Here is a 16802-nt window from a genome sequence, read left to right as displayed (position 1 = left end):
CTGCCTACGAACTTCAAGTTTGTAAACAATCAAAGTGCTTTTCGTTTCCCTGTTGTTCGGTACATTGGAATATGTAGGCTTTATTATTAATTTTGTTAACTGTTGAAATTTCTGCATAATCCAGTGTGTTTTCATTTTATTATATGTAATCAGAAAAAAAGGATAAATGTTACAATAAAAATCAAACTGGTGTAAACAGGTTTTAGAACTTGTAACTAAAAGTAAATTGATTTCAAGCCATGGCATGTACATTTACATTAAATCTTGTTTGTGTGCAGGATATAACTCAAGCAAACAGAATATAAATGTCCCTCAAAGATTAGCAAAATTGGAACAGCATGTCAAGAAGACAGGTACAGAACTAAAAAAAAACAAACAATGACTGATGACACCTGTAGGAGTATTTACACAGTATTAATACTTGACTGTATAACTGTTTATATCCTTGAGTTGCAATTGGCCAGTCAGTGAGTCAGTCAGTGAGTCAGTCAGCTAGTGGGTCAGTCAATGACCCAGCCAGTGGGTCAGTCAGCTGGTGGACCAGTCAGTCAGTACAGTATTTGGTTCTGTCAGCCGATGGGTCTGAGTTAGTCAGTCAGCCCATCAGGCCGTGAGCCAGTCAACCAGTCAGCCATTCAGTCAGTCAGTCAGTCAGTCAGTCAGTCAGTCAGTCAGTCAGTCATTGGGTCAGTCCGTTAGTGGTTCGGTCAGTCAGTCAGTCAGTCAGTCAGTCAGTGGGTCAGTCAGTCAGTGGGTCAGTTAGTCAGTGGGTCAGTTAGTCAGTGGGTCAGTCAGTCAATCAGTCAGTCAGTGGGTCAGTCAATCAGTCAGTCAGTGGGTCAGTCGGTCAGTCAGTGGGTCAGTCAGTCAGTCAGTGGGTCAGTCAGTCAGTCAGTCAGCCAGCCAGTCAGTCAGTGGGTCAGTCAGTTGGTAGGAAGTCTTTAATGAAATGTAAATTAGGTACTATCTTTCTGCACATGCATAGTTGTGTTCGACCAAGTGGAACACAAACCTAATTTTGACCTGTGGCTTTCCAGAGTTGGTTCCCCTGTGCACGGTTATAGGCCGAAAAAACCACATTCCTGTAAGGACACCAAAATGGCCACTCCGCTTGATTTTTGCAGGGGCATGTCACGGCCAGTAAACTGGTACTGTTTAATGCTAAGACATGTGATAAGACATGTGGTGGACATGTGAGTATGTGAGCAGGCCACGTGAGCTTGTCTTTCCGATGGATCTGTCTTTGACTTCTTTCCATTCAGTCACCGTACACTTTGCTATTATGTGCTCTCAGCGTTAGATTTTGGTGAAGCATTTATCGAAATCTGAGGGAATTGTCCTTGTTTATTAACACAACTTGGCTTTGGGATGATAACCATGGGAACTGCTACATTTTGATTGCATTTGTTGATTAGTTCCAGTCGCGGCAGATAGCTCAGTCTTTATCCGGTCGAAATTTCATTGTTTGGAATTGGTGGAAAAGTACTCTGAAGACAAGATCCATAAGACTACTTTATTCATCAAGGGAAATACTCAAATTAGTCGCACGGAGTTTGTTTACGGTAAACGACCACATGAAATGAGCACACAATTGCAAATGCTAGCTTAGAATAATGTTCATAATTTAAATATTCTATGAAACTTGAGAGTCTACAGAAACTGGCGGCGTCACACAACGTATCAACAAATTGTGACCTCCTCACTAGCATGGACTTTGACACTATGCATACAATGTATCTGACTGTAAAAGCTCGGTTGCTGCTGAAAAATGTTGATTTTAGCAATAGACAAAGGTTGAAAGTCAGCTAGTGAAATCATTTATTTATGGTATATATATATTTAAGTGAGAGCGTCGAACGCACTCTCATAATCTCTGATTACTATTAGTATACTGATTTTCTTGAAGACCAACTGTACTGACAGACAGGCAGACAGACCTACTGACTGACAGACAGACAGACAGACAGGTGAGCAGGAAGATACATATAGACAGGCAGACGGACAGACAGACAGACAGACAGGTGTGCAGGAAGATAGACAGACAGACAGGCAGGCAGGCAGGTAGACAGACAAATGGTGAATGTCTTTCTTTTAAAATGTTGTTAGCCCTAATAAGGTCAAAGTTTAATGCCTAAAAATTTGTTCTTTTTTGTTGTGTAATTAGAAGCAGAGAAATGTAAAATTCCAAATGACTGGTTGTTTCCATTTTGTGAAGCAAAAGTAACAGTAAGTAAAAACTTGTAAATTTTGTATACAGTTAACGGTTCATAATATTCTGAATCAGGTTTATTTGTTGGTTAGTTGAGTACCACAGACTGTCCTAAGGTACCTTTCATCACCAAGGGATGTTTATAAAATTTTATGAGTACCAGCCGATCAATAATTTTTATTGTAATGGCAGCTTCACTGTTCCTAACACCGCATGGTACTCATCTACTGTTAATGCCAACTTTCCCAAATCACCCAAATAGTCAGACTGAATCACCTGGCCTCATGTGCTAGTCAGTGAATCTCACAGATACGTGTACAAAGGATAGTGTTTAGAGTACAATTATTTTCACACATATTTTTGTCAATTTTGAGACATTTTGTGGGATAATTGAGGAGCTTATTATAATTACATCATAATGTTAAAATCAACAGAATTCAAGTAATGCACATGTATGTGTTTAGGGGTTGAAAAGAACTGAAATCGAAGAAGTCCCGGATTTAGATTTTTTCAGCCCCTTGAACTGATTTAGATTGGTATATATTTATGTTACCCTATTTTCAGTGTGCACTGTAACAGTTATATGTAGGTTTATATTGTGTGGTTCCAGAAAATAACCATACAGTCGTGTCTGTGCACCTCGACCAAGGATGGTTATTTGGTTTGTACACAATGTACCTCCATGTCATGATCAACCTTGGTGTGGGAAAGGTTGTTTTCTGGACCCACACTTTAACTAATATTGACAAAATATACTTCAAATTCTAGTGGAATCATTTCCTGTTGATTGCACCTTTGTAAAATCCCTGATGGTTAATGTAGACCATTTGTAGGACAGAATAATCTAGGATACAGTTGACATTGTTTCGCTCTCCTTGTTATTTTCAGTGGATGCAGCAATTATGGGAAACAAATAAAGATTGTTATGTCGGAAGACACAAACTTCAGCCTGAGAGTATATGCTCCATCCTCATTTACCTTAGTGAGGTACGTGCGCAAATTGTCTTGCATGTTAAATTACAGATGACAACTTGTCTAGTGACACGTGTAAACACTAGGAGTTCTCATACAGTGTCCTCAAAACTACTCATCGACAACCCCTCTGACTAAGGGATGCTGTGGTTCACAAGCACAGTTTCAAACATTCTAAAACAGCACAAGAATATCAGTCGAGCTACTGTCTAACAGTTTACATGCCATGACCCAGTGTTGTAATGAAACTTGTTTCTCAGGTGAAACCTCTAGGCAAGGCAGTGGAGAAACTGAGAGCATGAGAATGGAGCTTTTCGAAAATACTCTCCCAGTCGGAGCAATCTGAAACGCTGGCCAGTTTGCATATTAGTGTGGGTGGAAAAAAAAATAGGAAAATTGTTCCAGCGTAGCCTTTTTAAGAATGACATTACAATCATCAATGATTACGTGATTTCCCTGCCTAAGTCTCCCCCAAGCACAAATCCAGAATGGCCAGTGTTTGTTGCATTTTCAAGTTTCTCTGGTTTAGACTGTGGACAAAAACATTTGATGCAATTTCATAGTCAAAACATCGTTTTCAAATTACTCCGGCATGTTTTGGACAGGGCCGTTAAGTGTTAATGTTGACGTGTCTTTCAGTTGATTTGTAATACAAAACAAAATATTGATATTATTTCATGTACGTGTGAATAAAATTCCTATTTTGCCCCATAGGTGGAGAACTTTTGTCCAGTCCTACCATGGCGACGGAACAACACTACAAAAGTTAGACAGCATAAGGTTTGAAGGTTAAATTGTGTGTACTCATGACACTTTTAATTTGAACAATGACTTTCAATTCTTTGTTCACATTGTTACAAGGCTGAATTAGATACAGTTATCCTAAGGTCAGATCTTATCAACTTCGCTATTAAGCCGCTCATGATGTGGAAGTTAAGGGACATATTAATTACTGATGAGTTCATTGTTCTCCAGAATTAGTAATATTATTGTTATTGCGTAAAATAGATTTCTCACACACCACTGCCATGTCAAGCTGACTGCCTCCACCTGACCTTTATTGCAAAATTAAAACTAATATAACTAGCATTACGTGAAAGAGTGGAAATAACGAAAAAAGTTCAAAGCTTGTACATTATACTGATATTGTATAAAAACTTAAAATCTTTGGGCGGGTAGGCACGAAAGTCGGCAATGGTGGACAGAACAAAAACAACTGTCCGCCCCATTGGTCACATGAGTCAGCTATACCCAGCCCAGAGCGGCGTGTGAGAAAAACATTTTTCACTTATTTCGTTTCACTGAGGCAGTGAAAAATTACTCTTTTTCATAAAAATGATGTTAAGATTACCATTTTTATTACGAATTTTATCTTCTCAGCTAGCAACAATGAGATTTGAATTAGATAGCGCCTTCATCAACACTTTAAACAAGCTCAATCTACGCTGGATGCGAGACCGTATTACAAGAATGTGGCCTCAGTGGGTAACAGCCGCCAAACAATTTGCAGCAGAAGGAAATATCCGTAGACAGCATCAAGCCAAAAAGGTACACTGCGGTGTCTTGTTATAAAATGTCATGTTTTGCTTATCAGTTCCTACAGTTTTTTAGCCTGCGAGTAGGCTTTAATGCGTTGCGGCAGGAGCAAAGTCGATGAGCAAAATCGCGAGCGATGAGTCAGCGAGCGAAGCAAGCCGGTGAGGGGCCTGGCACGAGAACTGATTCTCACCTGCTTGCTTCGCTCGCCTACTGTCGCTTCGTTCGCCAACGGCTTTACTCGTGCCACCAACGATGAGGGTCTGCTCGAGGGCTAACAGTTTTCTTACAGTGAGGACACTGGCAAACCGTAAACACTGGACAATTTTTTGCACATTCAGTTCATGGATTCATTTTTGCATTTATTTGTACAATCATTTTCACTTATGGCTCCGTCCACGCTACGCGTGAGAAATTTGAAAACGCAGCTTTATTTCTACGGTTAGGCCTACCGTCCACACTAATCCGTCACGAAAACGGAGCTTTTCGAAAGCGCTCTTCAATCCGGAGGAATTTGAAAACGGCGGCTTTTCGTTTCAGTGTGGACGGAAAACATTTTTAAAATAGAGCTTCTCGAAAACGATGACGTTTTGACATTTCCCTGCCAGAGTTTTCCTCAAACACGAAACTGAAATAACCTTTGATTGTTGCGTTTTCAATTCTCTCCGGGGTAGTGTGGAAGCCGGGTTATTGTGGACGCCGGACCCTTAGATGTGCTTTTTTAGGGATCTGCTATGGGCTGTATTGCAAACCCCTGCTTTCGTGAACTGTTTTTGTTTCCCTGTCCGAGATAGTAGGGTTAAACTGTACAGTAGATGTTGATTAATCATTGATTTCAATCTCTTTTACCAGATATTTATTTTCTTTGGTACCTATGCTTTTCAACCCAACTGGCTTAATCTGGCGTATCACGGCGCTCCTCTTGGAGAGATGGTCCAATGGAGTGACGTGCTAGCTGCTTTGTACATCCTAGGCCATGATTTGACGCTCTCCGTCAATGCTACCACATATAAAAAGTAAGGGCTGTTTTGAACAATATTACATACTTGTAGTTAAGCTCATCCCTATGTATTTTCTGTCTTCCTGTATGATAGCTCTAAAGTTCCGGCCGTTTTTTGGAGCCTTACCTTTCCAAGTTGACTGAATCTCTTCAAGTTAGCAGAAAGAACCGAGGTTCTAATACAGTGTTGTATGGTCGTAACGTCACTTCAGGAACAACGCTTCTTGTGAGGGGAAAACTTTTTCTCGTGGAACTTTGTAATGAAAGTCGTACCATTGAAACCTTTCGGATGTTAAGTTAACTGCTGACGACGGCAATGGCGATTGATAAGAACGTCAAATGCTGAAGCTAAGAAGTAATTGTGTGGGTCTTAATTTTTTTTTCCTGCAGCCACCTGTCAGTTCCAAAGGTCAAGTCTTGTGCGGATGTGTTCACACCAGAGTTTGATGCTATTTACACAGACTACAATGGATTAACTTACATGAACATAAACATGCCACCCAATATGTCCCCATACAGGTACTTGCTAGTGTGAACGCGTGCTCGATTCTTGTCTTGCATTAAAGAAGTACACTGTACATGAAGTTTGGCTGAATCTGGTCAATAGATCACGCTTCCTGCCAGCTGAATACGCCATCTCGGCCCGACTACCGAGACTTCGGATTAGCTGTGTCGGGTTGTCACGATCCGAGTCCGATCGTCACGATCCGTCGAAATAGTCAACAGTCCCTCTATTTTTGACTATCTGACTTCTGATAAGGCGAGTCGACTCGACGAAGAGTGGACTCGACTCACGAGCTAAGGTCGGTGTATTAGATATGCGTGTGAAATTAGCTTACAAGGTGGATGATAAAATTTCCTTGAAAACTGAAATTGTTTCACTTAAAGCTAAGGCCCCGTCCACGCTAGGCGTGAGAAATTTGAAAACGAAGCTTTATTTCTACGGCTAGGTGTACCGTCCACACTAATTCATCAAGAAAACTGAGCTTTTCGAAAACGCTCTTCAAACCGGAGGAATTTGAAAACGCCCGGTCTTCGTTTTCGTGTGGACGAAAACATGTTGAAAACGGAGCTTTTCAAAAACAATGGGGTCACGAGAATCATGTAATTTCCCTGACCGAGGTTTCCTTAAACATAAATTCATTTGAAGTGATCGGTGATTGTTGGGTTTTTAAATTCCTCGGACATAGTGTGGACGGAAAACATTTGATGCGTTTTCAAAGAGATACCTCCGCTTTCAAATTCTTCAGGCTTTGTGTGGACGGAGCCTCAAGTATTCGTAACGACGCTTGGAAAGTTTTGCTGAGTGAATTTCTTGTGTACGTCTTTTTTTTTTATCTCCATCGCACTTGTGTTTAGGTGCCGTATCCGGATTCTGGATTCTTTTGGAACTGATCCGGAGTTTAACTATGGTGCATATAGGGGTTTGGTACCCGGCGGCAAGTCAGCATGGGCAAAAGCTGACCTACACCTGAGACAGATATTCACAATGTTTCGTAAGTACATACAGGTGGCTATTTAGATATGAACCCCTCCTTACAAATTCCTTCATAATTAATACACCTTACGCTTACACTTCACTTAATCCCAGAGAAACCAGTGCTGAACAATTACCTCCATTCTACGAAAACTCAGGTTATTAGTTGTCTGTACGAAAAAGGTTTGACGGTCATCATTTGTCCGTTCTTCTAATGGAGAGCTGAGCTGTAGGGCAGTAGGCTCTCTGCTATCCTGTCCTCTGCAGCCGATGCTGCTTCTGCCGGCCAAACAGCGCTAAACAGCGTGAAATCTGGGTACCAGACTGTGCTTCCCCGTGAAGGCTAAATAATGGAGTACCACCTTCAGAGTTCATTTCTTTATTACATGAGGCATATAGGTGTAGGGTGTTAGGGTTCTTCCTCCGTCCTCCTGACTGTTAGTCCATCCATTCGCTTTTCGTTCGTTCACTCGTTCGTGTGTTTCGTTCCTTCGTTTATTTCTTCGTTCGTTTTGTTCGTTCGTTCGCACGCTCGCTCTTTTGTTCGTTCGTTTGTTCGTTCATTCGTTCGTTCGTTTGTTCGTATGTTTGGTTCGCTCGTTTGTTCGTATGTTTGGTTCGCTCGTTCATTCGCTCGTTCGTTCGTTCGTTCGTTCGTTCGCTTGGTCGGTCGGACGTTTTCTTCGTTCGTTCTTTTGTTCGATCTTTTCAGTCATCACATTCTTCCTCTTATCAGCTATACTTACTTACTTAGTTACAACACTCTGACCTTCTTGTTTGCATTCATCACACAGCCCACAGTCCAGATAACTCGTTCCTGGGTTTTGTGGTCAGCGGACCCGTTCCAGAAGATGTTAAACCTCCAAAGAAGAAACCGATTGGACTGGTTTATGGAAAAGACGTCGAGTTTTGGGCGGTAAAGATTTCAAATAACATTGTATTGTCTTAAAGGAGCTCAGTCACAGTGTTTCTTTTTTTTTTTTTTTTTTTTTTTTTGGCCACGTACAAAATCTCCTTTAAGTGGAAGGAAACCTGAAAATATTAGTTTACTAAGATAGAAAATCATCAGAGAGATAATAATAAACCATAGAGGAACAAGGATGGTCAAGGATGGTGAAGATTAACACGGATCACAAACGACGAATTTGAAAAATTTAGGCTAAACTTTTCAAAATAAGCAAACCGTGACTGAGCTCCTTTAAGGCTAGTTGTTATCTTGAGGATCGTAGCGATCGTCCTGTGCACGACCTTTGCGCCTGAAATTTTAATTGACCAATCAGGGTTTAGCAGGCGAGAAAACTGTACTGTCCGGACGTCAATGTATGTTAACAGGAAAGGCATTGAAGTCCGGCAACTTTCTCACTGGAGACAGTATTGAGTATTCACGAAAAGGGACTTTTATTTCTAAAAACCAGATGAGATTGTAAAATGTGAAAAACACGAAACATTTTGTGTTTCCAAGCTTTTAATCTGGCGCTAAAATTATTCGCCCGCGTCCAGCAATTCGCTTGTCGCTCATTGAGAGTCGCCAGGCAGGATAAAAGTTGTGTAATTTTAAACAAAATATGTTGTTTCTCGTCAAATTAAACGCAGAATTGTCGAGTTAAGTATTGAATGAGGCCATTAAGCAACTTTAGCATTGTCTTTAGTTCTGTGACTGTTTCTCGCACTGCGGGCGCAGCCACCGTATGCAAGGCGTAGCAATGATATGAAAAGTAGCCTCTAGAGTAATTGTCAGAGTTGAGTGCACAGGAAAATTTTCTTAAGCCATCTGTCAGCAGCCATTCTTTTGGCTTATCATACACTACTTGTCATTCTCAATTTGGCGGGATATCTATCATTACTGAAGTATTATGGTATGGTATGCTTACTTCTGTCTTGTATTTGTTGCAGGGAAAAAGTAAATATCTTGACACGTTGCATAAATATTTGGAGATACATGGCACATTTTTTGGAGTAAAGGTACTTGGACGTTTGTTGAGCTCGATTTATTATTTGAAACTAAAACCTAACCAACAAACAAAGAACTGAGTGGAAGTAAAACAAACAAATGTGACAGCCCTATTGGCTCATCGACGATGGACAATTTCTTCATGTAAAGTGTCTGTGAGGTGAATTACAAGTACATATTTTTTAGTTCTCGAAGTCGGACCCAATCTCTTCTCCAATGGTTTGGAATCGGTACGTGTTGGGGGCCTGAGTCGCCGTTAGTACCTTCAGGTCTAGACAGTCTCCCTGTTGTTTTAATATGATTTTCTCCTTGCCTTGTCTGTATTTGTTTGTTTGTTTGTTTGTTTGTCTATTTTGATATTTGTTTTTTGGCTGAACGAATAAATGCAGCGACTTCTTGTCAGTCTGAAGTCGAAATTTATGACTCGAAAGTCAAGTCAATGTGTTGCTGTCGGAAGCAAAAGCTAAGATATTTTAGTGAGATTTAAGTGACCCTTTCATATGGCTACTGGTACGTGTTACTCACTATCCTATAGCGATAATACGTGTAGGAGCAGACATACAAATACATGTAAAGATATTGTTTTCTATTAACTTTTTAGGAGGAGAGTATAAAAAAGAATGTCCCCGACTACGTCATAGCACATGGCATACTCAGTAAACCTGACTTGGAAAAACTTTTACAAGAAACCAAGGTGTAATTAATGTGGACATCTAGCTAACTAATAGTTGTCGTGCGTCTGTTTAGTGATAGATCACAGATCTCTGAGGTGACGTCAAAATGTAGTAAGAACAAAAAACTGGCTCACGAGGCGATAGCCGAGTGTGTCACTGATGTTCTTCCCACATTTTGACGTCTTCTGTGATCTATTTTTGAACAGACGCACGGCAACATGGAATCTACTTGTTTTACATAGTAAAGAATCAAGAAAGGATATTAATGACGTCATCTATGCGTCTGTCCTCCAGTAGATCATAAGTAAGAACCAATCAAAATGAGATTATAATTTGACTGACTATATAATTTATTTTACTGTTAGAAGTAACGTTTGCAATATTCTGTCGTTGAATTCAGGTTTTCATAGGTCTTGGGTTCCCGTATGAAGGACCGGCACCCCTTGAGGCCATCGCACAAGGATGTATTTTCCTAAATGCCAAGGTAACATGTGAGCTAGCAGTAAGGGGAAAATCCTGCGAAATCCAAATTACAGTGCGATGATCCACTGTTGTGCATAGGCATGACAGACATTTGAGGGGATCAGGGATGGCGCAGTGGTGAGAGCGCTCACCTCTCGTCGATGCGGCCCGGGTTCGATTCCAGCCCGGTGTTATATGTGGGTTGAATTTGTTGTTGGTTCTCGCCTTGCTCCGAGGATTTTCCTTCGGTTCTCCGGTTTTCCTCCCTTCACATAAACCAACATCTCCAAATTCCAATTCGACCAGGATAGAGTCCCCGCATGAAAACCAGTTAAGGCTTCCTATCTAAATATTGTAATTTATTTTGGCCTGGCAGGGCCAAAATACCCTTGAAATTGTTGTTATTGAACGAGCTGGAGGCCCCGATTAAGAGTTCTTCTTTGTTGGCGTAGAAACTCGACTCCCCCATCCTCTCCAGCTCCTTCCCCCAGTGACACGATGATAAACGTTACAACGGGCTTTCTTCACCCATCGTTTCCGTCCCTTAATTCATAAGTGATTCTCGCACAGAAAATCTGTTTTTTCGCTTCTTGCAGTTTGACCCTCCTCATAATCGCCTTAACACAGAATTCTTCAAGATAAAGCCCACACTGAGGAAGGTAAGTGATAGCTGTTTGGTGGTTAGTAGTTTTCAAAGTCCAGACTTAACTTATTTGGCGCAAAATCGATTGGATCTTAACCGGCTGGTTAAGGCCTTAGCCCTGGTGACGCGTTCCGTCACGAGTGTTCGTTATGGAAGAAGATTACGTGATGAGCCCAAAAAGCACATGCGCAGGAGGCTATTCTGAAGTGCTCTCGCCCCCTAAGCCCGTGCGTGTCAGAAGTGGCCGAACGCGCGACGATGTGGGCGCAACCAAAAACCGGAAACAGAAAATCCTGGAGATAGTAACCGCTGTAACTAATGCTGGCTCTACGGTCTCGAGTTTTTGGTCCCAACCAAAAAGGTGTGGTTTCTGGAAACGAGATAGTCGGTGGAATCTGGACAACAATCGTCTCTGAATTTCGTAATTGTATTTTTTTTTTTGTTCTCGTTGTCAACAGTTAACATCACAGCATCCTTATGCAGAGGTGTTTATTGGAAAACCTCACGTGTTCACTGTTGATATTGATAACCTTACTCTTGTGGAGGAGGCCATTAAAGAGATTTTAAACACTGAGGTAAGTGTGCTCAGTCGAGAGTGAAGTCTAATTTCAGTGTACGTCGCCCTCTTTAAAGGAGTTAAGTCATGGTTTTCGCGTCTAAATAGCCTAAATTTTTCAAGCATGTCGTTTGTAATCCGAGTCAATCTTCTCCATCCTTAACCATCCTTGTTCCTCTATGGTTTATCATTATCTCTCTGCTGTTTTTCTGTCTTATTAAAATATTATGTTCAGGTTTCTTTCTATTTAAATGTAATTTTGTACATAAAATAACTCAAAATAACGTGACTGAGCTCCTTTAAGTGACCTGACCATGGATTGTAATTCAAGTTCCAGAGAACTCGCTGAAATCACTCGACTGTGTTTCGGTATCTCGTTTCATATTATGTCTACTACAGAGCCGGGAAACACAATTTTTACTCCACCTAACACTAGTTTATGTAATGTGACCACATGTATGGTGTCCAATTTGAAAATAATGGGATGAAAAAAAAAATAAAAAAATACCGAGAACTTTGCCCGTCAGAGATTAATTTTGAAACCGTTATTTCCACCTTAGACTAGGATGCAGTCCAAATTACGTGTTGTGGCATTTTGCGCTGACCATGTTAAATTTTATCGGGAAAACTCGAAGAAACCGAGGGTAACTATCAGGAGAAACAAGCACATCTAAAGGGTGGAGGGGAGGGGAAGGAGGGAGGGGCAGAAATTCTCGTGGTCCTTTCAAGCTATAGAACGAGAGTGAAATGCCTGTAGTGCTGTCTGTCTCATTGTCTTATTTATTCATGATTGTCTTGAAGGTGAAGCCTTATCTTCCTCATGAATGGACGCCTAAAGGAATGCTGGAGCGTGTGAATGCTTTCAGCGAGTACTATGTAAGTGCTGTTAGTCTCCTAAGTATGAAGGCTTGTTTATTTGGAGAAAAATTCTCCCTCCCTGAGCCATCTGTCATCTGATCGAGCGTAAATCCCGCTATACATAAATAGGAAAAGTTGTCCCTGTTGACCGAGCCAAAAATTTGCTCTTCTGGTCTCGCGCATGTCCTATATACCCCGACTTGTCCTTAGTAAGCAAGCCATCTACTTTGTCTCCAAAGTGTTTACGAGGGAAAAAAATTGGTTCGCCCTCCAGGGCCTTCATACCTTGAAAGCGAGTGATCCTCCACACAGGATCACCCTGATTCTCGAGTTAGCTTCTTGAGTTTTCTTGTATGGAATGTCCACTCACGCGGGGTGAAACGGTATGGAGAGTGACCCACCGACAGAGACAACTTCTCTTCATATAAACGTGCGCTTATTTCGCCTGTTAGAGAATATACAACTGTTTTGGTTTTGTTTGTTTGTGTGTTCCTTTCTGATGTATTAGGGCTAGTAGCCTTGTCAAAATGTGTGCGATGAGATGAAGTTCAAGTTCGTATTTTCTTGTCATCAAGTAATATCCTTGAAACTTTCTATTGGAAAAATCTATCACTTCTTTGCAGGACTTTTGCGAACACAGCGAGAGGTGGCCTCCATTGTCCGAAATGCAGCTGTTTATGGGTGAGGCTGGCAAGTCATGCGTGGAAGTTTGTAAACTGTCTGGTAAGTTTTATTTATGCGTTTTTAAATTATATGTAATTTTTCTGTTTCGTGGAGTAATATATCCTATTATTAAAAACTGAATCATTGGATAATGAAGTTGGTGAGTTTTCATTGGCTTAGCCATCATGGGCGATGGGTTATGAGCCATTATACCGTGCTCTAAGAACATGGTAACTGAACACGTGATGTTTTGGGGCGTTTATATTTTTTGGTTTTGTTTGCTATAATTTTTTAATAAAACACTCGTGCTTGTTGGATATGAGATGGTTATGGCCAACTCGGCGCTATGCGCCTCGTTGGTTATCTACCATCTCATATCCAACGCGCGCTCGTGGAATAATTGTTGATTAGAATTCAATTATAGGTGGTGTCATGGGGAGCACATGCTTTTGTTCGCTCGCTACATAGAGGACTTTTTTGAGTGCTAATGAAGTTGTCCTTCACGTTTACACAATAGCTTCCATAATTGATGTTTTTATTTTCTTATCGCGTTTAAGGTCTCCTGTGTGAACCAACCTACTTTGTTGATGTCAACAGTGCGAAGGATTTGGAAAAGTAAGTTCTTTGAAAAAATTGTTGTGGAAACATAAGAAATCGAGGTAAACCTGATGAGATGTGGGGAAAGAGGAAAACTTCTTTTCTAGGCCAGGAAATCCCCAGCTGGCAGACTGCCTGGGGTAACCTGGCAATGGATTAGTATCCCAACAGGTGGACTGAGGTATGGCAACACTCCTAGCTGCTTCAAGCTGTGAAAACGGGGTAGGGATGTGGCCCAAGTACCTTGCCCCATTTCGTCTCGTTTTGTTTTGCCTTACGGGTACCTCACCGTACAAAAATGTTCCTTACTTTACCTTGCAAATGTATTTCCTCGTCTTACCTAACCCTACTCCACCCCAACCTACTCTGCTTCACCCTATTCTACCCCACCCTACCCTACCGTACCTTGCCGTACCCTACCGTACCTTACCCACCCGACCCCACCCTACCCCACCCTACCGTACCGTACCCTACCTCGCCTTACCTAACATGCATGTTTCCTTTCACCCAGGGCGGGAGTCAAGTGCGAGTCTGTACAAACCGAGGAATCCCTCTTGGCACCTAGCTATAACACGTCGACGTATCTGTGCACGTTACAGAAACAGCCTGTCCTCTTCAGCTGCGTCGCCAAGGGACCGCAGCTCAGGCGACTGTGTCCGTGCAGGGATTTCCAAACTCAACAGGTCGCGTTTTGCAAAAAGTGCCACTAGAAACGAGCAGAGGAAAACAGCACACGCGCACATGCTGCCGAACGGGCAAGTGGCAAGAGTTGGTGCCATCTCATCCCGGATCGGGTTTGGATCTGGAATCCCTTGGGATGCTGATCTCGTATCCCCATTGTTCAAGTAGTTTAATCCCGTTTCCCCGAGTTCGGATGCCTCACACGAGTCATGCGAGTCAAATTCGCGTACGTAAATCGTTACTAACGACACCACACTTATTTGTAAACCTTGTGGTGGAAAGAAACATTAGACCTCCCTCTCAATTTCAATTCCCCCCTCCTTAATACCCCCCTCTCACACTTCTATTGAAGTCCCCCTAAGAGAACACCATATTTACTCTAGAGAGTTCGGTTATATTTCGGTTTTGAACTTTCTTGTCAATGTAATGGCTAATTTGAAAGATTGCACGGCCGAATTGCACTAGTCGTTCCAGCGAGGGCAGAATATGAAGAATTGTAGGGTAGGAAGCTTTTTTATGAAGGGAGTTGTTCTTCTGATTTGATCAAATCCTCCCAGCGGAAAGGAACGGGGAAGGGGGGGGGGGGGTGGAGGGGAAAGGGGAGGAAAACTGGGGTAAAAGAGGGGATGTCTTTTAGAGCAGTTTTCAACAAGAGTAGATTAACGCAACTTGGTAACGTTTTCGTTGGTAGCTATTTTACAATTGCCAGATTAGTTTCGATAAGTTGTAGTTTATAAACGAAGACCTTATGATAAGCATTGAATTCGATTTAACAGCAGTTTGTATGACGCTTAAACGCTTAATTTCGTTAGGTTTACTATTTGTATCAAGCTAATTGGATATTAATTAGGTCCGAGTCTCGAGAATAAACTCGACTTTTTCACTGTCGTTTGAGCGTTTCATTAAGATACAGAAAAGTTGTAATAATATATTGCATTGTAAATATTATTGCATGGAAACATTCCAAAGACCAAAAATTAATTACAGACAATGATATTCTACGTTAATTAATTTTATGCAATAGTTAGATCGATTATCAAGTTGTCTTATAATAAAGTTGTTTTGTAATTAAAAAGTTATATATTATCTGCCATGCTCTTCAAAACAACGTCAAACAACGACGGCTAATATATGTATTTTTAAAATTTCTCTTTCGAGCTAAACGGAGCTACGTCACGGTTTGCGGATTTTGAAAAACTTAGCCTGAATTTTTCAAGTTTATCGTTTACAATCTGTGTCAATCTTCTCCATCCTTAACCCTCCTTGTTTTTATATGGTTTCTTATTATCCCTGGTGTTTTTCTATCTTGGTGAACCATTATTTTCAAATTTGCTTCAATTTAAAGATAATTTTGTACGTGGCCAAAATAACTAGCGTGACTGACTAAACAGACTGACTAAATAGCCTGACTGAGCTCCTTTAACGATGAGTTGCATGTTAAGTTTCGAAGTAGTTTTGACAGTAGAACTAAATTCTTGAGTAGAAACATTTATTTTTTTCATCCGCTTTGTCCTCAGCGTCGTTGCTACTTAAATTCTCTATAGCGCATTTGTTACGGCTCACTAGTTAACTTAAGTTATTTAACCAACCGTACAAGCGTAAGTGCACCCTCTAGTATTTATTTCCTCTTGTGTTACTTTTAGGACTTCGTCAAAAGAACGCCAATAAACGTAGCACTCTAAACTTCACTTTTGTAGTATGATTTTCTCTTTTTTCACCTCACATCTGCATGTACTCTTACAAGTTTTACAGATTTTTTTTTTTTTTGATTTTCTGCTTCAAAACTGTCTGCTATGAATACTTATACAACATTTACGCTAATACAACCACATACAACATACATACACATACAGCCACACAAAGGATAACAAGAAGCTTAAGGAAGCTGAAAACTACGGTGACTTAGAAGGGTCATCGAAAGTATGTGTTTATTTTTTGTTTCAGCACTTAATAACTGTCGATCGACACTTATAACTGACACGAACGACACGACCGAGGTACGTAAGATTTTATTTAGCGTTGAAATTAGCTTTTAAAGGCGTAGAATCTTTGTTGAATATCATATTTTTGTTGCCATTTGTGAAATGTACATAGAAGCTGTACAATGTGTAGTTTCAAAGGATGAAAGAACTTTCCACAACGAGCAGAGCACGGACTATTCTGTGTTGTTGATGAGCAGGGACAAAAGTCGGACCGAATCTACTCGGATCGCTGATTTAAATAATAATAATAGCAATAATTGAATTGTTCCAGTCCGTACCTGGCAAAGTTCAAAATTTAAAATTTTTGCGTGTATTATGGCCTGGCCAACTGCCATAATACTCACATTGTATTTACCTTTCATTAGATGGCTGAACGGGCCATATCCTTAGCCTCGGATGAGAACCTTCGGCAACTTGGAATAGTTGCACAAGGTGATATACTTGCAGTAAGGGCATTTGCTACCACCCAGTTAAACAAGAGACCTCGTGTAGACTGTTGTAGTGAAGAAGGCCAAGACGAATCAAGAGAACAAAGGAAAAA

At 40.9% G+C, this 16802-nt stretch overlaps 1 protein-coding gene across 2 annotated transcripts in view; it reads left to right on the top strand.

Moving 5' to 3' along the window:
* LOC110067354 (alpha-1,6-mannosylglycoprotein 6-beta-N-acetylglucosaminyltransferase A-like) overlaps window positions 1–15967 on the top strand; it is a 30299-nt gene extending 14332 nt beyond the window's left edge. For both annotated transcript variants that reach the window (XM_089296791.1, XM_089296790.1), the window contains 18 exons: window positions 279–353; window positions 2165–2226; window positions 3098–3196; window positions 3896–3961; window positions 4562–4729; window positions 5570–5733; window positions 6108–6236; window positions 7077–7213; window positions 7989–8110; window positions 9088–9156; window positions 9747–9839; window positions 10220–10303; window positions 10878–10940; window positions 11383–11499; window positions 12282–12356; window positions 12962–13061; window positions 13559–13616; window positions 14110–15967. In XM_089296791.1, coding sequence (XP_089152917.1) covers window positions 279–353; window positions 2165–2226; window positions 3098–3196; window positions 3896–3961; window positions 4562–4729; window positions 5570–5733; window positions 6108–6236; window positions 7077–7213; window positions 7989–8110; window positions 9088–9156; window positions 9747–9839; window positions 10220–10303; window positions 10878–10940; window positions 11383–11499; window positions 12282–12356; window positions 12962–13061; window positions 13559–13616; window positions 14110–14308 — 1880 coding nt within the window. In that variant the 3' untranslated portion in view covers window positions 14309–15967. The remainder of the gene's footprint in view (window positions 1–278; window positions 354–2164; window positions 2227–3097; window positions 3197–3895; window positions 3962–4561; window positions 4730–5569; window positions 5734–6107; window positions 6237–7076; window positions 7214–7988; window positions 8111–9087; window positions 9157–9746; window positions 9840–10219; window positions 10304–10877; window positions 10941–11382; window positions 11500–12281; window positions 12357–12961; window positions 13062–13558; window positions 13617–14109) is intronic.
* The last annotated feature ends 835 nt before the right edge of the window (window positions 15968–16802 follow it).

The sequence above is a fragment of the Orbicella faveolata genome, unplaced genomic scaffold, assembly GCF_042242905.1.
Source record: "Orbicella faveolata isolate gen_17 unplaced genomic scaffold, um_ofav_v1 contig_27, whole genome shotgun sequence".
Lineage (NCBI taxonomy): Eukaryota > Metazoa > Cnidaria > Anthozoa > Scleractinia > Merulinidae > Orbicella > Orbicella faveolata.
This window is presented reverse-complemented; position numbering and strand designations above follow the sequence as displayed.